General features: G+C 37.6%; 1 protein-coding gene across 1 annotated transcript in view; it reads right to left on the bottom strand.

Annotated features, from left to right (window-relative positions):
- Positions 1-24,671, bottom strand: part of LOC124972138 (AF4/FMR2 family member 2) — a 183,836-nt gene that overhangs the window by 84,015 nt on the left and 75,150 nt on the right. The window contains exons 5-6 of the mRNA XM_047536373.1: positions 20,095-20,191; positions 6,955-6,992 (exon numbers count right to left, since the gene is read on the bottom strand). Coding sequence (XP_047392329.1) covers positions 6,955-6,992; positions 20,095-20,191 — 135 coding nt within the window. The remainder of the gene's footprint in view (positions 1-6,954; positions 6,993-20,094; positions 20,192-24,671) is intronic.

The raw sequence follows: 24,671 nt of genomic DNA, 5'->3' as shown, positions 1-24,671 counted from the left end.
TAAATTCTAAGATTAATTGGCTTTTGTCACATTTGGTGCTGTGTTCTAAGAAAAGAAATTGCTACATAACGTTAGATAATATGACTTTTAAAACCACCAACAAATTTGTAGGCATATAAATGGGCATGTGACTCCTGAGAGACAAGTGGGGGCACAGTGATGGTTGCTTGGCAGTTCACCCTCTGGTTTTCAGTTGTCTGATTTGAGATTGCCTAGATGATGCAACTCTAATTACCAAGGGAAAGGTGGGTTTCCAGAAATTTGTGAAAGTTTCAATAGCTGTGAGGATGAGTGTTGAAACTTTCTGCATCCAATTGTAGTTATGTGTACAATGTAGAGGACTTGATTTATTTTATGCAGCTATTTAGAGAGGGGTTTTGTTGCCATCTTTCTGTGCACTGCTCTTAAACTGTCCAGAGTCAATTAGAGATTGACTAGCAATTTTAGGGAGCACAATGGCATAGGTGCCTCTCTGTCATCTCCCCCACCTCTCTGATGAGGCACACTATGGGGACACTTATGTCATTCAGAGGCATGTACCCCTAAATTTTCCTTACTCTCATTGAGGACTGTACTTCAGGACATTTATATTCTGTAAAAATTATTTTCAGGAGTGACACTGTAAAAGAAATACAGGATATACTTTGTGAAGTCTCACTCAGTCTATTTCATTCTTTTTCATGAAATCTTTTCAAATAATGTGCTTATTTCACATATTCTCATGAGAGACTAAAGATGAGTTATTAGCGCACTGTGTCTCTGAAACTACTTATGGAGGTAAGACCTCCATGTGGTCCTTTATTTCACATGAATTCTAGTAACCAGTTGTATATTCCATGAAACATGTACCTTGACAAATAAAGATGTCCTCTGGCCAAATATGTGAAAACTTAGGTAAGACAAAACTCAACTGAACTCTTCTACAGAACTTTACTGAGCCCATATTATGTAAATGTACACAGAGACAGTCCAGGAAAGATGTGATGCTATATGGTAAACTTACACGGTGCTGAAATGTTCTTGTTCAGTTCAAACCCCACTGACTTATCATTGTGAATGGGAACAGGCACTCCACTTCTTTCTGCATGTCTATGATATGCACATATACAAGAGTACTGTCAGAGATAGAGACAGAATATGCCTGTAAATTACATAAGGGGTCATTTCAAAGGCTCTGCCCAACATCCATGGAACCACAGCTATATTCTAGCTCTTTAAAACACTAATGATGTCACTTCTTGTGCTTCTTTTCACATATGTTCAAGGCAGAAATGACAGGGGAACTCACTATGTGTATGTGTTGTACATGTGTATGCATAGAGAAAAACACTGGTGTACATATATGCAGTACTTATAAAGTATGTACATACATTAAACTATATCAAACTAGATCACATATGTTCTAAAATGAGTAGAACTATATAACAGGCTTTTAAGCTTTGACTTTTGTAAGAGTTAAAAAGATAATATAAATAATCTAGCTAAGGCCTTTAGCAAGGAAGAGGCATGTCCAATTTTATACTGAAACCTAATGTCACACACACAACTCAAACTCAGGTCTATCAACACTTAATGTTTAATAATTAGGGGACTAACTATATTATGCATGTTCATTAACAAGTTAAGAGCTCTACAAAGCTATTTGACTCTACCAAGTTAATCTCTTTCATCTGGCTAAGCCCTAAGGGCACTAAGCCACTATTTCTTTTCAGCGTTGGTTCCCAACTTGACATTTCATAGCATGCACACCATCAGGCAGCCTGGGTTCCTTGCCATTCCCCTGCCATACCCCATGCCAGTGTCTCAAGCAAGCAGCCCTCAAAGTCCTGATACAAATATCTCCTCCTCCATTTTTCCACCCTGCAGAGTGGAAAGTTCTCTCCTTAGAGCTTCTTTCCTACTTTATCTGTTCTTCACTTTAACAATTTTTTTCTCTCTCTCTCCTCTCATATTCTTTAGAAACCAATTTATCTCTCCTACTGGACTTTAAACTCCTTGAGGGTAAGAACTGTGTCAGATCTATCTTTAATTCCTTCAGCATCTATCACAGTTCCCAGAATGCTGTAGATCTTAAATAAATATTAATTAGAGGAATAAATGAACATTATGCAAACACCATGGACAGGAAAATTTTTGTGGTTGTTTGTTGTTTTAAATAATGAAGCCATTGTATCTATAAGTTGAATTGGTTCCTAAATAAAACTGTAATTTCCTAAGCTGTGTGGATTCTAATCCTGATTTGTGAAAGACAACCACCAAGTTGTTTAATGTTGTTAAAGTGTAAAAGCAGGGAAGAATTTTATGCTTGACAACTGCTCTCTCTCCCCCCACCCTCTTTTGGTAACAGATGTCAACCTTGGTTAGATTCGACTCAACTTATTAGTGCATGGCTTTTAGCCAAAAGCAATTCACATTTTCAAAAGTGTACTATCACATATGTCTTAATAACAGAAATGTGTTTTTTTTTAAATGTATGTGATAAGTCACATATGGTAGGAAAATCTGTACATATCTTAGGCCTTGCTGTCATATTACAATCTTGGAGATAACTGCTGCAGAACATTAGCATACAAGTGAAAGTGTCTCCTTTGGACACATTAAAGAGGCAGAGTTTTAACTTACTAATCAAGATTTGTTATCAGTACGGTTCCAACATATTAATAAATATACCATGCATTTCTTCTCCTGATCTCTGATTTTAAAAACATTCACTTTTGAGTCTTATTTTCACAGATAATGTTTAAAATATTTAATGTTTCAAGGTAAAGTCTTTAGGGTACCCAGGTGCATTATGTGCTTACATTCATGAGGTATATATTTAGATTTTTCATTATGTGGAATGTCATTAATGTGTACCATAGTCTCCCTATGTTGACAAAAGAAGGTTACAACCATGGAGTTATTAAAAATAAATTGAACAGTTGGTTGAGAAATAAGGAAGGGGAGGTGAAACTTTGAAAGCAGAAAATAGACAACATAAACAGATATTATGAACTATTTAACGTCACCCCAACTGAAAGCTTACTTGGCTTGAGTCAGAGATGAAAGTAACAAAATTTTTAAAAATGCACATGCCCTTTACAATCTACCACCTACACACAACATGGAACTAGCAGTATGCCTGGATATATGTTCATTGGTTTCTGAGGAATCGCTGCCCTATTAATGGATCTCACAAATACTGGGTAGTTTAAGGGCAGCAAGTAAAGAGTGAATCTCTTTGCTTGGAATGACCATTAGGTGACATATCAGTCTCAGAAAGTCTGAGCACACAATAATGGCTCTGTAAATATCTACTTGTTGTTTTAAAGGCCCCAAAGAGAAAAAAGTTGATAGTTTAACTTTCAGTGTCATGAAAAAGCTTAGTGCCTTTCTCTACCTGACCAACTACAGCAGGAGTTGGCAAACTATTTCATAAGAGGCCAGGTGGTAAATGTGTTTGGCTTTGTGAGCTACAGAGTGTCTACTTCAACTAGTCAACTCTGTCATTATCACACAAAAGCAGCTACAGATAGTATAGAAATTCATGAGCATGGCTCTGTCCCAATAAAACTTTCTGTGTAGATACTGAATTTGGAATTTCACCTGTCATGAAATATTCTTTATCTTTTGATTATTTCCCAACCATTTGCCAAACTCTTCACCAAAGGACTAAGTCAAGTCACACAGAGGATAGTCTTTACAAATCTGTGCTCATACTTCAGCTATAACTGCTGCCATCAGACCTCAACTTTCCAGCAACAGTGCTCATACTTTCTGTTGTATGCCACGAAAGGAAATCACATATTGATTCTTGCATATAATATCAGGCAAAGCAGGAAAAAGGAACCAGAGCAACATTTTCAAACCTGGCATGAATGAAGAATAACAGCAACTGATCAACTTGGGCGTTACAACAAACAAGTACTTCTGACCTGATGACAACACTCTATTAGACTTAGAGTCACTAACCTTATTAGGCTTCCAGGCCAGTTTCTAGAAGGACTATCATTTGACATGTGTCAAATCTGTGTACTCGTTCATTCATTCTGAAAATATGAATTAAATCTTTGTTGTCTTTGGGGTGCCACAGTATAATTCTCTGGCAAGCATCAGAAATGACAAGAGGACTATTATGTTAAAAATTTTTTAAAACTCTGATTCTGTTCTGTCAGGTAGTGTAGTTGAACCATGATTTATAGTTTTTAATCCTTGAGCTGAAGTCTTGAAGAGGCCTCTCTTGTTAAAGTGCCCATATAGCTGGGGCTGGGCAAGTGAGTTTGGTATGATGAAACCAAATGCAACAAAATATCCATACTCACACTCAGAACACCATATTATTTAATCATAAGACAATTCTAAATGCCTATTAGTTGGTCATGACTTAGGTTGATTACTACACAGTCTTTGATATATATTTAAAAGTGGAAAGTTCCAAAGACTGAAAAACGACCCACCATATCACCCAGCTATCCAGCTCCTTGGTATTTATCCAAAAGAACTAAAATTGACATACTATAATGAACTGACACATCAATGTTTACAGCAGTGCAATCCACAATAGCCAAGTTGTGGAACAAGCTCAGGTGCCATCAAGAGATGAATGGATAAAGAAAACATCACACACACACACACACACACACACACACACACACACACACACACCCAGTGATGTATTATTTGGCCATAAAGAAGAATGAAATTATGGCATTTGCTTATAAATGGATGGAATTGGAGAACATAATGCTAAGTGAAATATTAAATATTTTCTCTCACAAGCAGAAGCTAGAGCAAAAAAGGGAGAAAAGGAGTGTGGGGAGAGGAATACCATGAAAATATAAAGGACTTCAGAGGAATAGAGTGAGGGGATAGAAGAGGAAGGAGGAGGGACAGGAAAAGGGAGGAACTGCATAACGAAATTGACCAAATTTTTGCTGTGCACATATCTGAATGTCACAGCGAATTCCACCTTAATGTATACATATATATATAAAGCACTGCTGGGGATATATCTCAGTTGGTAGAGTGCTTGCCCCACGTGCACAAGGCCCTGGGTTCAATCTCCAGCACCACAAAATAGCACCAATTAAAAAATAGAAGAAAGATCAGTAGAGTAGAGAAAGGGGAATGGAGAGAGGGAGGAGAGGAAGGAAAGAGGAAGTATTAGGGACTGAAATGGATCAAATTGTATTTCATGCATATCTGATCACGTCAAAATGAACTTCACTATTAAGTATGATTATAATGTACTAATAAAACATTTTTTAAAAAGTATAAAGCTCCATAATCCATTTGGTCTTCCAGTATTCCTTTCTTCTCTTTTAAACATTCCTTAAAGTTTAAAGTGCTAGAAAGTAGTCTGTACTGTGAAGCAATAAGAACTCATAAAAACATAATTATTTATAGGGTCAAATCCTCACAAGGTGTGAACAGAAAACAGATTCCTCTTCCAAGCCATTAGAATCCAAGATAATGCAGCCCTGCACAGTGACAAAGCCCTTTCCTGTGAATGTAGATATGGAGCTTGGGACTCACTTCTTATTGGAAGGGCTTGAACTTGAAGATGTTTGCCTCATTGAGGGTCAGATTTACACTCCTCCAGTCCTTGCCTTACACCTTGTGACCTGGGGCACACATCTTCACACAGGCAGACTAAAGGGAGGGGTGCAGTCAAATGTGAAAAAGATCACTAATGGCCCACCCAGGGACTAAAGAACTGGCCTTGGCCTCATTAGTACCATCCCCTAATCCATGGAGCTCTCCAGCCACAGGCTCACAGTGGAGCAGCCTTCAGGGCAAACAGATAGAAAAGAAATCAGGCTGCAGAGAAGATTTTAACCCCAATCAAACAACCAGATGAAAACTCGTATTCTAAGAAATACTTGCACAGGACCACTACAACATAATACATCTCCAGACTGCAGAAACCCTTCCAGAAGCAACAGAGCCTGACAGAGAATATATTGTGAAACTTGAAAACAAACTACACAATGCTTTTTGGAAAATGTATTAGAACTTGGATATAGCGGTATGCTAAATATTACCCTCATGCTCTGGAAAAGTTAATTCTTTTACACAACATACCACCTTCTTGTCCTGGGAATTTGCTGATCCATTCTTTGAAAAACTATTACAAATCAATTACTCCCCATTTTTGTATTTGATATCAGCTATAATGGAATTTGGCTGGCATCAGTGAACACATACTTCCTAGACATGTGATACTACCAGACCTATAACAACCTAGCAAATAGAGAAAGTCTCTCCTTGGTCTCATGTCCGACAGAACCTGTATGTGCCATACCATTATGATCAGATCTCATAGACCTAGACAGCAAGACAGTCATCGTTCTTAATTTGAAATTCTCCCTTCTGGAAGAGACAGGATATATAAGACATACTATATTTTAAAAAGAGTGCTGTGTGACTTGTTTATAATTTAAGAGTGTCCCATAAAATGCATTAGAAATATCTCTCTGTTACAGACCAACTTTTAGTTAAATGTATTTCTATAAGGTTTTCATTAACAGAGTATTGAGGCCTTGATTCCAAGGTGCCAACCCTCCCCACGTGGCTGGGGATCACTTGGCACACTTTTGGCCATTTACATCTCTGTCATAGGTCCAAGGTCTGCAATTAAAAATGTAATCTTTTTAGCATGTGCAAAACCCAAAGGCTTGAAGTAGTATGCACTGAATATGATTATAATAGTATTTGGCAGCTATTCATGGAAGGCACATATTAATTTATGTAAACTGTGTACAACTTGGGGCATTTCCTCATCAGGGACACAGGGAAAAATATAAACTGGTGCCTGTTCATTGGAGGGTATTTTTGCTTGTTCTGTTTTTTATGTTTAAGTTGTCATGAATAGAGATTAACTCAAATTCCATGGTCTTTCTTATGACCTTATTTTTTCACATGTATGGAATCCATTAAAATTAACATTTCTAACCAATAAAAATAATAACTTACTTTACAGGATTATTCTTAGGTTTTGCCTTTTCAACAGCCTGTAGACAGAAGAAAAAATGCAATTAGACAACATTAGTGGGCATAATCTTTGCAACTAGTATGCAAAACAATAAGCAATATAAAATGCTCTTCAGAAACATAAGGAGCTAGTCGAAGTAGGCTGCTGTAGATAAGCAGACTGGAGACACAGAAAGCAATTTTCTTCTCCCAGGGAATGTGTTTACCTGTCCAACTGCAGTTTTCAAACACAGGCAGGCTCTATCAGGTCTGCTTGCAAAGTTTAGCTGGGGCCTTGGGTGTAAAACTAGGTCCTCCCCCACACACCTTCCACTCTAGTCTTACCCCATTGAACCTGATTGGGTTCTAATGGCAATATGGGAAGAGAGGTGCAGAGGCATCATTGCAGGCATACGCCTGAACTTTTAGATCTGTGTGAGAGGGAACCATTCACCCTGGCTTTACTATTGACACCTAGCCATACCTGCCCAACTGTTCATTTCCAAAATCACTTTTATTAGCCAGCACCACAAAAGGGCAAGGAATGACCAAATACTGAGATCAATTTCCTCCCATGGAACCTTTTAAAACACACACCAAATCTCAAAATGAAGAAATCTCTGGGTCTCTTGGCCTGCGTCACCTTAGACATGGAGCCTGGTTCCAGTTTATTGCTGAACCCATTGATCTGTGTACAGTCCATTTATCATTCATGAAAAGAGCTAGTGATCTTCACAGTATATTAGAAGAAACAACTTAGATCATCTGTCAACAGCCCTCTTATTTCTGTTTCCCTCTCCACAGGGATTTCATCTTCTTCGATTCTTCTGGAATTAAAATGTTGCTAAGCAACACAGCTGGGGGCTCTGATGGCAGAATGACTACAGTCTATCAAACTGTTTAAGCACCTGGAGGGTCTTAGTGATGATTTTTTTTCATATTTTTGTAGCATAATTATGTAATCAGAACCAAACTTGTACCCCCCTAGACTTTTGCAAGCTTTGGAAAGAACATTTAATATGGAGAGAATTAGAGAAGCAGTTTGACAACCTTGTGACTGTTCAGACCCTTTAAAAATATCCATTAGGGAACCTTTTTATCTGTGACTCCTGGAAGTGAGGGAGGGCTGAGGATAAGAAGAGAATACTGCTATAATGCAGAGACAACCACTTTAAAATATATCTACGTATCTATATCTATACAGATTTAATGCATTTAAAAATGGACTAGACATTCTGAATAACCAGTGAAATTTAGCATACTGAATGCCTCTGTGCATATCAACTCAACGCACTTAATAGTAATTCAAAACAAACAAAAATGAAACATCTCTTAAGTTTAGATGTTAGTGTTGGAAATTCAAGTCCTTCTCATGTACTAAATCTCAGGTTCTGTTGCTAGATAAATAACCATTAATATTTGGGTACTTTCCTTGGTTTAGTAGGCAAAAACCATTTTCTCTCCATCTGTGCCTGAGTTTAAATTCTGGTGAGTGCTACAATCAGAAGAAAAGTAGGGGATGAGATAAGAAGTGAGAATTAGAAAACAAGAAGTAAGTGTCTGGATGGCTCAAATCGCCTCTTACAGATATTCAGACTCTCAAAGCCTGTCCCTGTGTGGTCCATGTAGTGGATGCTAATACTGCCCAGTGAGATGAACAAAAGAAAAGGCAAACGTTGTGAAGAAGTGGATTCTGGCCATCGCCCTTTCCCAGAGAAGTGGTATCCAATATTCACAGGAACACACACATCTTTCTCTCCCTTTTTTACACCACTGAGAACTGGTTGGTCTGGAATAAATGATATGGCAGTGAATTAAAGGCATGTCACTGTGAACCCAGTGTGGAATTGCATAAATCCACTTTTTTGATCCATTAAAATCCAAACAAATCTGTTCTCAAAGACTTAGGTTATCCTAAAGTAATGGGTGCTGTGTTCAAGTAGTTTCCTCTTAAAGCATACTGGATGTGACAGGATGAGCATGCCACTGGCAGACGATGAGGAGGGAGAAATCAAAGTGACATTGCATAACCTAGCTTTGATTCCAAGACATGTTTTTTGAAAATGTCCTCTCTGCTCTGTGTTTTGGAACTGTCAATTAGTCCCAGTTATGTTTCTGTGATCAGGAGGAACATTGTCATGTTTGAGGCCAGTTTCTTTGAAACACATGTCTTTTTATACAGACATCATAGAAAAATAACTTCATTCAAATTAATCTTTTCTGGGTTGCTTGGTTATTGATTGAAAATGTCTATACTGAGAGATTCTTTTTTCTTTGAAAATTAACTTAGGATCATTCTGACGTCCCCACAGCTGTAGTGTAATCAGATGTACTCAGGTCATCCTCCTGTTTGCTCATCACCTTGAATTTCTAAACTAAATGGTGGCAGAGAGTTTCTGCCAGATGCGACATAGATCACAATTTATGTTCTTCATTTTCATTATAATTTGATGTTATTTTAGGCATGCTGCAAGGAATTATCACATTAAAGACTTTGAAGAAAAATTTTAAGTGAATTTTTGGGGTGCAAGTGATATATGCCTTTAAGGCATACAAGGATTATTCTACAAAATATACAAGAGGAAAAATTCCTCTTTTGAAATGAGAGGACATGTAGATAATGCTAAATTCTAGATTCATGTGCCAGGACGAGAGACATGATGCAAAAGGAGGCAAATTAAAAGAAAATGACATGGTGCAATTCCCAAAGCATTATCAGAGTTACATATTGGGATTACAGCTAAATTTGCGTTTAAAAACATACATTAAAGTAATTTAAACTGATTGGAAAATGGAGGCTAGATAGTTAACAGTTATGCTGCTTTAATTTATAATGTCTATATGCCTTTTAAAAACTTATATTCTCATTTTGTACCATGTTTCCCTAATACGATACTTCTCACCATTGAGCTCTAGGAAGAATGATAAAATAAATTAAAACGTTAAGGAGTATACTGTGATATGATATGATGGGCATCAGTAGGCTATAGTGGATGAGCAGCAACTAGAAATGATTAAATCCTGGGTTCTCGTCCCAGCTTTGCTACTTACAGAATTGAGAAGGCAATAACACGTCTGACCCTCCGTTGCCTCATTTAAAAAATGAAAATAATCATTCCTGCCCTTCCTACATCCAGGGTAACTTTGAGTAGTCAACACTGATGACCATGTTCTGGAAACTATAGTATGCTACGTTACTGCAGTACACCTTGATTGTGACTGCTTCCCATATAGGTGTTGGTGTGTAGAATTTTATGGTCATATTGTCTATGGACTTACTGAGTAGTGACCAAGTTTCATTATTAGACATATGCAGTTATTCCAATGAGGATTATGGAAGTCACTAAGCTGTTCTTGCCATATCAGGAGTAGTTCTGGGTTGAGTATAATTCTTCTGTGTAGAAAATAGCACTCATGGAAGATTTTGATGTTTGAGATTCTACTAACAAGCCGATAGACCAGCAAAAGAGGATCCTATACCATCACACAGGGCTTCTCCCATGTATCTTCTTGAAGAGGGTAGTAAAGAGGTCAGGACACCTGCGGTAGGGATGTGGGGCACAAACTCATGTTCATACACCCAAATCAGTCTCTCTCTCCCTCTCTCTCTCTCTCTCTCTCTCTCTCTCTCTCTCTCACTCTCTCCCCCTTCCTCCCTCCCCAAGGAAATTTAGGATTATTAATCTCTTATCTCCACATGATCCCTCCATTACCAGTTCCTCCTTCTATACCTCACTCCATGGGGGAGAGGGAGTTCTTTACTTTTTCACCAACATTTGACTGCATTGAGAAGGAAGGCCTGAGGAGCCTATTCTAGGTAAGTCACTTTTCCGACATAGCATCTTGAGATACTCTATGCTATGGAGAAGGCACTTTCCTGATTCTAAGGAGTGTTTATAAGCTGATCCCTCTCTCATTATCAGAATTGCATTGGTTTGGGTATCCTGCTAAGCAAATTTATTTCCTCAGGAGAGATGATGTGGCTCAGGACAGACTCTTAGTTTCTCACTAATTAAATTTGTCTTCTTCTAAGAAAGAATTTGTCTTCCTTTTATATACAAAGTCCTCATGTTACACTGAAGCTAAAGTGATTAGGGACCATATTAAATTACAAAAAGTTATATCACATAGAGGTCTCACCCAAATAAATAAATAAATGAAAGGAAGGAAGGAAGGAAATTAAATGGCTGTTTATTGACTCTTATCTACTGCAAAATACATGACATCTAATTTTGTAGGGAGAAAATGCTATTTATAAGGTGTTTAGAAAATTTGTTAGTTATCTTCTATATAATGATCAAATTTCTTCAAAATTTTATGGCAAGGTAATTCTGATCCAATGATTTTATGTCATTAATTGTTCTCTGGTTCACTAAGCTTCTGTACTTCATTTATAGAAAATTAATAGAATCTTTTTGACTTCTCAGAAGCAAGCTCTGAATAGTTATATCCTGACTTATGACGTTAAATTCCTCCTGAGATTTACAGAAAACAACCTCAATGTAATATGTTTCCTGTATGTAGAGCCTGTCAAAGCGAGCACTCGGGTGGCCTAGAGATATTGTAGTAGTGGACTCATTTTACAAGGCTATGTATTTAGGTACCACTTTTTTTTCATAATATATAATAATGCTGTCAGTCAAGCCTAACATGTGATTTTATTAGTATTGCCCTATGTCTTTTACATTTCCTGCTTATACGCTTTCCCCTGGCATTCTTCTAGCAGATACATCTATGTTGAGTCTCCACAATATGTTTCCTAGTAAAAAGGGAAAAAGTCAGTCATTCAGATAATTTCAAACAACTGGATGCTAAATATTATGGAACTAAAACAAGAATGATTCATTGCATGGGTTTTGTGTTTGTTTTACTGTCCCTTGTTTAAAAACTTTTCACATGATTGTGCTATAAGACACAGCTGAACCATAATCTAGTGTCATGTGTTGGTAAATGGCATTGATTGCCTAAGTTCAGAAAAGAAACTCTCTATTAACAAATGAACTCATCATTAGGGTATTCAGATGGTCTAAAATCAATACCAACACAATTGGTTAAATCAATTAAAGAGACATATACTGAGAGCACTTGCCCAAATATAAAAATGAATTGCTTAATTACAGCATTTAAATAGATTTCACTAGAATGAGTAAAACAAGAAGAGACACTGTACCCATAGGCTGATGTTTCAGCTGGTCACAAGCATATATAGCTGGGACGGCATATTTAAGAGAAGAAAATGTCATTCATTCAACATTTTGCAACACCTGGATGCCTACCTGCATTTCTGACTTTATATATAGGACTGCAATCCCTAGGAAAACACCACCCACTATCATATTTTTAACCCTCTGAATGCGTCCCTAGAGGGGTACAAGGGAACATCCTAAATTTGAACCTTGAACCTCTAGGAATCATAAACATGTCCCCTATCCATAGAACACCAGGTTTCCCACATATTAATTTGATTACTTTTTTCTATAGATCAGTTAAATAGGACTATGCACGACGTAGGGGGGCAGAAATAGAAGTTTGACAGCAGAGAATAGGGAACATTTTTTTTTCAGATAGAGTGAACTCTGTCTTGTACCTAATAGTCACTTAAACATTTACTATATAAGTCAATCAGGGACGACTGCGTAGTTTGAGAGGCCCAAATATTGCCTTACAGGTATCACAGAGTGCCCTAGAGAACTCTATGCTCCATATGGAGGGAAAGAGAGGTCTCCAGGGGAACTGCTGAGCTGCAGGCCCATGTGCATCTTCATCAATCCTGCCACTGAACATGAGGCTCTAGTTCACACCACAAAGAAGAGTCTGAGTTGGCATTACCAGGGCAAATCCCCCATTCCACTGACTGGCAGAAGTTATGCTTTCTTCCTTACTCTTCCTGAAGGTGCTGCCTAGCTTAGTCCTTATTCTCTCTCATGCAGACTGTGACCACTGCCTCCATGCTGCTCCATTGTCTCCTATCCTTACCCCATTTTATTTTCTGCTATAAGATGAATCTTTCTGAGGCTCTATTTTGATCCAATCACTCTCATTCTCAGAATCCAGGGGCTTAAAAGCTAGCTCAGTGTTACAGTACTTGCCTAGCATGTGCAAGTCCTTGGGTTCAATTCACAGCATAACACAAAAACATCCTTCCTAGATTCTCATTGCTCATTAAATGTACATATCAACCTCACTCACCCTGCTGTTCATGGTTCTACCATGGCCAATTGAACAGCCACTGTATACTACATTCTACTTGTCTGCACATATGTATTTTGCTGACATGGGAGCCAGTTTTCCAGTGTCTTGCCCAAAGATGATGTGACAACAGAATTCAGAAGTATATGCATTCCAAAATGTCTTGCTTGCTTCATGCTGTCTATTATGCTGGATAGAAAACCCTTTAGCAAGATCCATTTATCAACTTATGATTTCCTTTATAACTGAAATTTTGGTTTATCGTAAGTAAATGAAAAATGTGCTGTCTTTGGTGATGAAGCATGTTTCACCAAAAAAGTCATCTGTCGACACTCATCATCATTTGAGTAAATACAGAGACACTAGGCAGAACATCTTGGTATGGGCTAGAGGTGTTTATTTTCCCCATCAGAGGGGCCAACATAAGTGGCACTTGGTCGCTGCTCCCCTGGGGTTTGTGGATTTGAAAATTCAATTTTCTCTCCCCCAACCAATCTGAGCCCTCTTGCCCCTGATGTTAGGAGTGCACACCTCACAAAATGACATGTGTCTTTTGGTGGAATACAATAAATACCTAATAGATGCTCTCTCTCAACCATATGTAACCTGAAAAAATTAGGAGAACATTCATAGTACATGGTAGATACTCAATGATGTGAGCAGTCTAAAATTTCCATGGAAAAATGCTGATGGTATATTCTTATCATTAGTGTGCTAGTGTGTTCAGGCTTTCTGTTCCCTTAGAACACATTATTATCTGGGTAAAGAGGTCACACCAATCTTTATCCATAAGCCAAACACTAACAGAATGCTTTGTACCTCAGTTTTCTTAGTGGCAAATTTAAGAAACTGGAGTAAAGTCTCTTTATGGTCATTATAAGGTCTGGTATTCTGTATTTTAATACACATAAAGGAATATTTCATATACATCTATATATGATTCAGGGCCAAACATGAAACCTCTGAGTCTACTTCCATTATCAAGAAATAAGTTTAGCAAATTTATAAATTTTTGACCAAATGTTCCAAAGACTCCTATGATATACTTGCTGTATGAAATATGGATTATGTGGTCCCATACATGAAGGGAAGTTCTGCTTTTTAAAATCTGTTCATCCGCCTATATTCTGAATGGTTAATCTTTAATTGGCAGTTAATCTCCAATTTGGACAGCTCTTCTGTGTACTTACAATGTTTATGCTGTTTGCTTTTGATATATAAATAGAAAAGTAAATACGCCTGCTTAAGAATAAGATAAATTGTGTTTCCATTCAGGACAAGGTCTTTGGTGTTTACAGTCTGCCTGGTGGTTTTTCTAGCAGAAGGTAGATACTTGGAAGGCAAAGTAAAGCATGCTTGACCCCAAAACTAAAGCCTCAGTAAATTTTTCAAGGCCAGCATACCAATTTCAAAATCTTACATTTTCTTTAATTTGGAAACGTTTTTTGTTACACAGCTTTCACGGGAGATGTTCATGTTTCCATAAAAATATTCTAGAACTCTGATTAAATTCAAAGCTTGGAAACTTCCAATAAACTTTGGCACACGTGATGCATTTCCCAAAGCTTACTAATGACTACAAAACAAAATCTAATAGTTCCAATAATTCAATGAAACTCAAACTGGGGAGATGAAGGGATCTAAGAAAAAGAACATATTATTGGATCAAACAGGGAGTGGTGTGATTGCACAGAAAGGACCGGTGCTATTTAGTTACTCCCTCTATCCCAGAGGCAGTGACAGGGCAACACAGTGATGCCTCTTCCTTCTGGCACTTCAATTCAAATCAGTTCTTATTGATCCCCAGTTTCACAGAGGTGGCTGCTATTCTGACTGGCAACATCTATATGGAGTCAGATATATGTTGCATACTTTTTGTGGATGAAAAGGCTGTAGCCATCTGTCATATATGAGGGTTATCTATTCAGACATAACAGATCATACTCATTATTGTTTCTGTTTCAATTTGGGGTAAGCAGTATACCCTCACTGGTGTCTGATTTAAATTCATTATGAGAAAATTGCTAAACTAAGCAAAAGAGCCATTTGCTTTGCAATCAAAATGCTCATAGATGGATAATTCATAAAGTGTAGTGAACATTAGCCAGTATTTGGTCATTACTGACCATGTGACAAGCTCAACATGTAAAAACATTGTACTTGTATGCATCTCTGTATGCTCAAGGCATTGTATTATATGAAGATTACAAGTCAAAATATTTGGTACTAAAAACAGAAGACCTAATTACAATGAAAATATTCAGCATGTGGGTTTCTAAACAGACACAGACTTGCCACAAGCATATTAAAAATCACATCATATAAGCCCTAAGCAGTTTCTTATTAATCTAGTCTCTATGCTAATACAGTCAAATGGGAAACACAATCTTGGGAATATGAAGGCCAATGTTATTCTATTAACCTTATATGTTATCCTATTTACTTTCCTGTCTTTAATGAATAAATTAAAATGTCCTCTCATTCTCTAATTGCTGGATAGTTTGAATATGACAATATACAGATTTTATTCATTTACATTCTGCAACCTTAACAGTACAAACTCTATCATTTTGTGGGGGATTTCAATGAAAGGCAATGACAGATAAACTGTTTACATTAAAAGACTCTATCAAAGTTATTTTGCACCCAGTTTCATCCTAATCCATCTGTTGTTTCTCTAGCTCTGACAGGCTGACCTCTCTTGCTGTGTGTGCTGTATTGATGTCATTACTGAAGAGGCCCTCCCCGTCCTTTCTGCTGATAACAAAGTAAATGGAAATATGGCAAAACCTTGGGGAGGTAACAACTTGGTCGGCATGATGAGGGAGAACTGTGGCTACAACATAGGGACGATTATAGTAGGGAAGAGTATCTGTTGTCACGACTAATGTATTCACTGCAGCGTGTCAACTCCAAAAGAGGCAGCTGATAGCAGGAGTAAAATTTATCGCATCTTTTTCATTAGCAAACTTTAGGCATAAAAACAGGTTTCCAGTTTAACTTGGCAAATGTTTTGGAACTTAAATAGGCATTACAGGTATCAGTAACACATCCCAAAGCTGCCAAAACGTTCAGGTTTTCAGTTTTTATGTAATTCATTTCATTTACATTTATCAAATGGTGACCTAGCTATTTGAAGCTGGCCAAACAACAAAAGCAAACAAACAAATATAAAACCAAACTAAAGAATCTGGATTAAAAGCAATTTTTTTGTGTGTATGAAGAAGAGATATATAGACAAAAAATGAAATAATCTAATGAAGTAGAGAGGAAAAGGTAAGATAATTTTTTCTGTAAGTGGAATATGCTTGAGGTGCATTTCTGCCTTTGGCATCTAGTTGAAAAGTCCACACAATCTCAAGTAACATGCTTTGAATAAAGTTCACATTTCAAAGGGGATGAAGGCAATCCTTAGGTGGCTAAATAGATTTGGGGACACTGGAGCTACTTACCATAATGTACCCAGACACAGTACATTAGAAAGCCTGTGTGTCCAGAGAAATTTGGAACTCTACAGCTCTGTTTTTAAAGCACTTCATATCACTTCAAGTTTTTCTAAAGTCCTTTGGAAGAGCCTGGTCATTAATTGACATGTCCAGTCATATTAAACATATCTGAACTTCTAACAGCTAAATAAAGTCATTTAAGGCTTCTGTCTAAATTATACTAATAAGATGCTATTTATATTGAAGTGTCCTAAAGGTAGTTTCTAGAAACACCTGTGCCTTCAATGACCATTATGTATCTAAAGTCTATTGTTTCTCCTGCTGATGTATGATGACTAGGGTATGAGAGAGCCATACGCAGATCTTACTGTGCTTCAGAACCCAGGCATCAGAGATCATCCTGCTACCAGAGGATGTCAGACTACCTGCTTAGAGCTTTGTAAATCTAATATCCTGATATCATTGAATGAAACAGTAAGCAGATGTTTACCTGATTCTATAAATATGTGCTGGAAGGAGTTTTGGAGTTTGGCCATTATGCATTCAAGAAACCTTTGGGATAGGTCAAATTTTGGATAGCTTAAAACTTTAAAGACAGAGATTTTAATAAACCTGTCAATACAATTTCTTTGTTAAAAAAACATTTGAGACTGATTAGGCTGCTTATATTGAAAGAGAAGCACAAGGTCTATATCTTTAGATCTTTTATTGAACTGCAAGCGCAGCATCAATAACTGCTTTTCAGCTGTAAATGAAAATTGATTCCAGGTTTAACTCCTCATTTTCAGGGGTTCCTTTAGTTTCAAGAACCATAAGAAAACTTTGACAAAAAGGAAAACTGCAGGTTCAGTGGTATGAGTGGGGGCAGGCGGAGAGTACAACATATCCCCACTCTCAAGAAGCCTGTCCTCCTGAATCAGGCCACTCCCTAGCCAAACCCCAGTGGATTCATCACAGCATCATGGCCTGCCCTGGATGACTGGCTTGGAAATGGCAATTCAATAAGTGTTGCATGGGGAAGGCCAGGGATGGATTTCTATCTATGATGCCAACAGCAGCAGATGAGAAATAAAAATGCAATCAGCTAGATAATGGACATCATGCAATCCCCAGGTCCAATCCACGTCAATGACATTCAACTTTTCTTAAAGAAGAAATCACAACATGTATATTTATGCAGACACCAAGTGGAAAGTTCTGTACCTTATTTAAAGAATGTTCTGGAAATTTGTAATGTCCAATGTTAACTTGAAGTGGTTATTTCTATCCCATTCAGGGCTAGCTCCTGAGAAAGAACCAAGGTGAGTACAGCATCACAGCAGAACACTTAAGACTTTCTCCAGGGAAGGGTAGGAGCTCATAAAGAGAAAATAAGAGCTGCAATCAAAATCCATGATTCAACTCTCTACCTACATCAATCCTATGAAGAAAAACTTTTAGAGATGTGTTATTTCCTGGAGAATTTGATGCAGTGTCATTGAAAACCTGGCCTTTCTTCCTGGGGCTCTGGTTTAAAGGTTATCAGGGCATAGGGTATTTAAGGTCATTCACATATGGTGGATACTTTGGGGGACAGTAAGGATATTCAATACAGTTCCTGGCAAATCCCTAGAGACACCTAAGCCAATTGGAAGGGTAATATATATTTTTCTATAGACCCAAAGGAGGGGGCTTCCAGTTAACAATAAACATTGTATAGTGTTTATAATTTTCAAGGCACTTTCTAATACAACATCTTCATTCGATTCTTACTTATGAGTTAGGGAAGACTGTTTCATTCCAGTTTATTGGTGAGAGATCTGAGAATTAGAGATGTCAGGCAATTTGTTTAATGTTATGTACCTTGTATGTGAAATTTGGAACTCGATTTCAGGCTTCTCTACTCAAATAAACATGCTCTTAATAATTACATTTATAATTACCCATGGTTATAGGCACTCACAGGACTCTAAAGAACTTTTTCATTCAAGTTTTCTATATATAGGCCATTTTCCAGGTAGATAAATATAATCTTGTGCCCATTTCTTGCCTTCTGGACTCAGTTTGGGGAATTGGTGGTTGTTCTTTTGCTTACCATGGGTCCTCCAGCTCAACCTCCCAATCTAATTGTGAGAATCTAAGCCTTACTGAGGACAAAATGGCTTGTCTGAGTGCAGCAAATCATGGAAAGTTTTCAACTCAACCCTGATTATCTGAGGCTTTCAGTGGTTATATGACATCAGCACAGGATTGAAAACCCAGATGATTCAGGTCAAAGGTTTCATGCCACCTCTTAAGAAAATAACTCTATGAGTTAAAAATCAGATTGTATTTATATAATCACATGGAGAGGAAGTTTATGTTCAAAATCTAGTTTCACTTACTGTGAAATTCTGCTTTAAGCATTTTCCTTAGAAAATAATATTGCATCTGTTAAAATCAATGATCTAGAATTTTTGTTTTGATTTTGCTTTATTTACAAATTTGATGCTTTTGTCAGTGGTGTATTAAATGTAGAAAGCAGAAATGATGGACATTAGAAAAAGTGTGCATTTTACATTTTCTCTGAAGTCCAGAATTCAAGTAGGAGTGAGGCTACCTATATTCAGTCAAATTGCAGCAAACACATTGCTAAGAAACACATGTGAAATTGGTGTAGACCAGCACAATGTAGTCCGTAATCACCCTGTGCTTGCTCTTGACAAAGCACCAAACTTTCAAAAGTGAAATTTTTTTAAATTATCAAAATTCGAGCATTCCTCTTTTATTCTTTATTGAAAGTATAAGCATACCAGAAGGATATCATATTCATGACAGATCTGGCTCACAAAAAAAAAAATGTACAGGCACCATTGACATCACATAACATCACTGTTCTGATGAGCCACAGATGCTACTTGGCCTTTTCAAATCAAGAAGTCCAGTCTTTTTGAAAATTCTGAATACTCACATTCCTGCCATCTCATTTGGTGGGAACATGTTAGAAATTCTTATAATACAGAAAGGAAAAAGACAAGGGCAGCAGCAAGATTTTACCAAATGCCTTTGCCTGAAACTTCATGTAAACTACAAATGTGGGGTATTGATTCTCAGCTGCATTCTGAGGTGGTGCATCTGGGAGAGGTGAACAGGGCAGTCACATTTATACCTAAATTAATGAGCATGAACTCTGAGCCTCACAGTGGAGTCACCAAACTAATATTACACTGTACCCAAGACAGTAAGTAGTTCAAGAGAGGGACAAGACAATCTCTATTGCTTATTGATGACCAGTATCCGTATGTGGAAAGTAAAGAGACATGGGAGGGGGTAAAAGCAATTTTAAAGCTCTCTGGATCTTCTTACTGTAACTTTAATGTAACTGGAAGCTGAATTAACCTATTCCAGAACACTATACCCATCTTTGCTTCTTTCTCTCTCTTCAAAGCCCAGACATGAAGCAGGAAAGAGATTTGTTCTCCTCAAAATCATATCAGTTCCATTTACTCCTCCCGCTCAGGCTGAAAACCAAGCCCTAAGCTCCTCCTACCTGGTAGAGTTCAGTGGCTGTGCACTGAGTTGTCAAGGTCTTCACAGGCTCAAGGTCATCTTCATCACTGCTCAGTTTCAGGTCATCCTCAAGCATCCTGCAAAGAAATCAGAGTGATGTTCACATTAGAAACTGTCTTTTCTAAATCATCCTCAGATACATCTTGCAATGAGGATAAAATATTGGAGCTACAATCTGACAGTTGCAATTCTGTCAAAGGTGTAGAGGGAACCAAGATTCTTTCAGCTAATTAGATATTTGAGCTCTTATATTTATGTCATACTCTGCACACATCTTCCCTCTACCTTACCCTAAATCAAGGGGAAAAAGACGATTTCAGCACCTCCAGAGATGACTAGAGTCTATATATTTGACTACTAAAAGTGCAATAAATGTACTGATCAATCACTGTATATGTAAGCAAGGCATGACTTTGGATCTCTTATAGGATAATGTTCTCTCAGTCTCCCAGGCAAGAATAGGGACATGGTAAGAGCCCTGAGCTCTAGTCGCTGTTAGTGAAGCATGCTAGGGCTCTCTGGATGATAGAGGCAAAAGGACTAGTGAACTTGCACTGCTCTTCAGTGCTCTCTGCTGCTGAGCATCTCAGTGGCCACAAAAGAGCTGGGAGAGAAATGACTAGTCATTAACCTTTTGATATATGACTCATCTCCCCCTGTAAAATTTGATCCAGGAGGTGTAAGCCTGTAATACGGGTAAGAAATCTTTCTCTCCTAAAGCAAGATACCTGAAAAATATGAGTGGTATGAATTTTGGTGATGAACTAGCACTTTCAAAATTGTTACTGGGCATGAAAAGTCTTTTGTTTTGACAGGGGTATCAATTACAGTGCCACCCATCCCCAGTATCTCCAAGTTTGAGTTCCAGCATATTATCTTAAAATTTCAGGCATACAGGCTTTCAGACCTATTGGTGTTCATATTTTAATTTATAAAATATAAATACGACCTCATGGCCAGGCTTCAAGATAGGATAGTCGTAACCTCTCTGGATTAATTCCTGATTCCTCAAGCATGCTCTGTTTTTTCTTACTTCTACTCTCAGCATCAGGCTCAGATCCAAGGTTAGAATTCTCTTCCTCAACTCTGGAAATCCTATTCCCTGCCTCACCACACACCACACACACAGCTCAGTCAGATCCTACTTCCTCCACAAAAGCTTTCTTTCTTTTTTTTTTTTTTTTTTTTGCAGTGCTGGGGATTGAACCCAGGGCCTTGTACTTGCAAGGCAAGCACTCTACCAACTGAGCTATCTCCCCAGCCCCAACACAAAAGCTTTCTATGAAGAAATCCGATAATGCCCAGATCCAGTTGGGTCACAGCAGTGTTTCCCATTGTGTCTCTCTCACCCATTCCTCTCTTATTTCCATGTGGGTTTTGGGCACAAGGTATTCACCTGTCTTCTTTGCAGCATCTTTCTAGAAATGATTGACATTTTGTGGATAAGGAAGAAAAGTTTCAGAGTGGCAAACTGCTTTTGCTCAAGATTACATAGTTAGTGCTACATCAAGTCCTAAAATTCCCATTTATGGATTCATATTTGTGTGCTTTATCCAGGAAAGGGAAACCAGAAGGGGGAATGTAGCTTCTAATTTGATAAATGGGGGGAAACATTATTTCAAGTTCAAGTTCAAGTGTTAGAAAAAGATTCAGGTCAGAGTGAACATTTAATAACTCTCCAAAGAAAGCAGAGCTAGCCCACTTTCAGGCTCAGCCATAGAACACCAGGATGTGTTCACTGATGTCTGAAAACAGAAGACTGATATAAAGGATGATTGGTGGGAAGGACAACTGTTAGAGTTGGTTTCAGATAAACTAAATTTTCAGGATTTATGACTGTCCTTCAAGAGACTAATGGATGTTTTGAAGATCTTAGAGAAAGAGAAAAATGTATCTTGGTATTTCTTTTGAAGTTGCAGGCTTATGACTCTGAACAAATAGTTCTTTACAACACATTGTGGAAAATGAAGACTATCATTCTTATAAGCAATAGAACTTAAATATTTAAAAGCTTCCTACACTTGTCATTATAAAAGGTTTCACTGTATGCGTGTGTGTGTGTTTGTGTGTGTGCATCTCAATACATGTAGGGAATGTCTACATATTTATATCTAAATGCTCAGTGAAATAAATGATAAATGATTACTGCATTTAGTGATCCATTTTCTGAATGAGAGAATGTGTTAAGTATTTTATCCACACCACAGCACAGAATTTAGTTCTGGCAATGACACTATGAAGGAGATCTGTTGTTATCCCCACTTTCCAAATGGGGACTCTGAGACTTGGAGAGGATACATAACTTTTCATGACTGCACAACTAGAAATCATGGAGGCAAACATGGAACCCAGACCATCTCAAGCCAGAACTGAAGAGTACCAAATGTTCTCTTAGAAGTTACAACTTTTAAAGGATTGCATATCAAGTGGAAACAACAGTAACAAAAACAAAAATCGCCAACAAACCATATTAATGTGGAGTCACTGCAGGCTAATCATAGCTCTGATTTCTTGGACAAATTATCAGCTCTGAGCTTCATTTCCTCAATGGGATAATACTTTGGCTGTCTCATGGGAGGGCAGATGTGAGCATAGCAGGAGCTAATGCATGTGAAAATACTTTATGAAAAGAAAAAATTAATGCAGACTATTACTAGTTTGGAAAGATACCATCTCAGTTTGAAAAATAATGGACAACATGAATACTATTAACGAGTAATGAGAAGGGGAAATCTTTGTCCACTTTTGCTCCTCATTTTAATTTACTGAGTAATTTGAAGGTAAGCCATGATGATTCAGGAAATATCTAATGGAATCTCAAGGCTGGATTTATAAATAGACATGCCTTAGATTACTCTCCCCAGGTAGAATGAGCACATCCAAAGTCAAAACACAGAATCCTGAATTCAACAGTTATTTTACATGGAAATGAAATGCCCTCCAATGTATGATTCTGAAAATAGACAGCCAATCCACAAACTATTGGACATTAAACCCCCAACTCTCTTCCTTGCAACAGCCTGGTATGCATTTGGTTAATTAAGGACAACTTCATGCATATATTCAGATCCTAGTAAACACAAGTCAAGAAAGTAACTAGGAAGGCAAAAATGTCTAGTTATCTCTGGAGGTGTTAGGCATTCATTTTATTCTGCTCCTTCCCTGACCTGCTAAGCTTTATTATTGAGTATACATGTACTTGTTTGCATTTTCATCCTTGGCTAACACTGAACATTACTCTAGGGAAAGTGTAGGATTATGAAAGATTTTGGATTTAATTATTATAGCAGCACTATTCACACCCATTGCAGTTAAGGTCCTCTCAGCAGAATATGGTAATCTCTTTTCATGAGGTTATAATTCCATAGACAAATTCATCACATATTGTATATTCCAAAATGTGAAAAAGCAAGCTAATATAAATATATATCTCTGTGTTTCATCTAAAAAACAAATACCACTGTCCTTCAACTTTTCAATTACATGAGAACAGAACTTGTAGAACTCCTTACTGATTTCAGATATTTGTTCAGGGTCTAGTGGCTTATAATAGTTGTCTTTGTGCAAAAGGCTCTGTTTTATTATTACTATAAGTTATAATTACTACAGTATTAAGAAGCAGAATAGTCCATAAATCTGTGTCCAAAACACCAAGTTCTTGCCCCAAGGAGATGATGCTATAAAAGCTCCAAAAATGAAATTTGGAGCAGATGAGAACCATAAGAGGACTGAAGAGGCAGCATTCCTGGATCTCCTCTTTCTATGATTCTCTATGCTTCAAACTGAACAAGGGCTCTTGACCCTGCAACATTCCAGAACACCATGATGTGACAAGTTCCATCTGAGTTTTGATCATTATAAGACTACAGTCCATGAAATCTGCCAATTTACATAGAAGACGACTTAGGTAATTTTGAACAAGGAAACAGGGTTTGAAACACTGCTTTAGCAGGTTCAATGGTAATAAAGACCTTGGCTGAGGCAGGATGGACTTAAGAGCAAGTGCTACCTGTTTCAGGGTCACCCAGTCAACTGCTAGAGACATCTGTAACACCTACAAGAGATAACCTTTTGTCTGATGGTTTGCTGGCAATATTCTGTTATTTTTTCTTAATATGTTTTTAGTTGTAGGTGGATACAATGCTTTTATTTTATTTATTTATTTTTATGTGGTGCTGTGGATTGAACCCAGTGCCTCACATGTGCAAGCACTCTGCCACTGAGCCACAAACTCAGCCCCAATACTCTGTTCTTTAGCATCATTAATTGCTAGAAAGTTTTGTCGGTTTAGTGTTAACCTATGCTTTCCTGTACCTTATACCTGATAGCCTGAATCTTATTCTCTATAGTTCATACTTGGAGAGTGGACTTGCAATGGTGTTGGAGCTACAACTACTGCTGCTACCTCCATAGTTCAAGAGAAGGAAGGAGGTTATTTTACTTAGGTTTTAGGTTTTCAGAATAAGTGAAAAATGGTAGCCTGAGGTGTAAGTATTTTGTTGTCTTCTGGTTACTAGTTTAAATTATTACTATTATCCTCAATACCCAGAGCTGGTG

Source organism: Sciurus carolinensis, chromosome X (genome assembly GCF_902686445.1).
Source record: "Sciurus carolinensis chromosome X, mSciCar1.2, whole genome shotgun sequence".
Lineage (NCBI taxonomy): Eukaryota > Metazoa > Chordata > Mammalia > Rodentia > Sciuridae > Sciurus > Sciurus carolinensis.
This window is presented reverse-complemented; position numbering and strand designations above follow the sequence as displayed.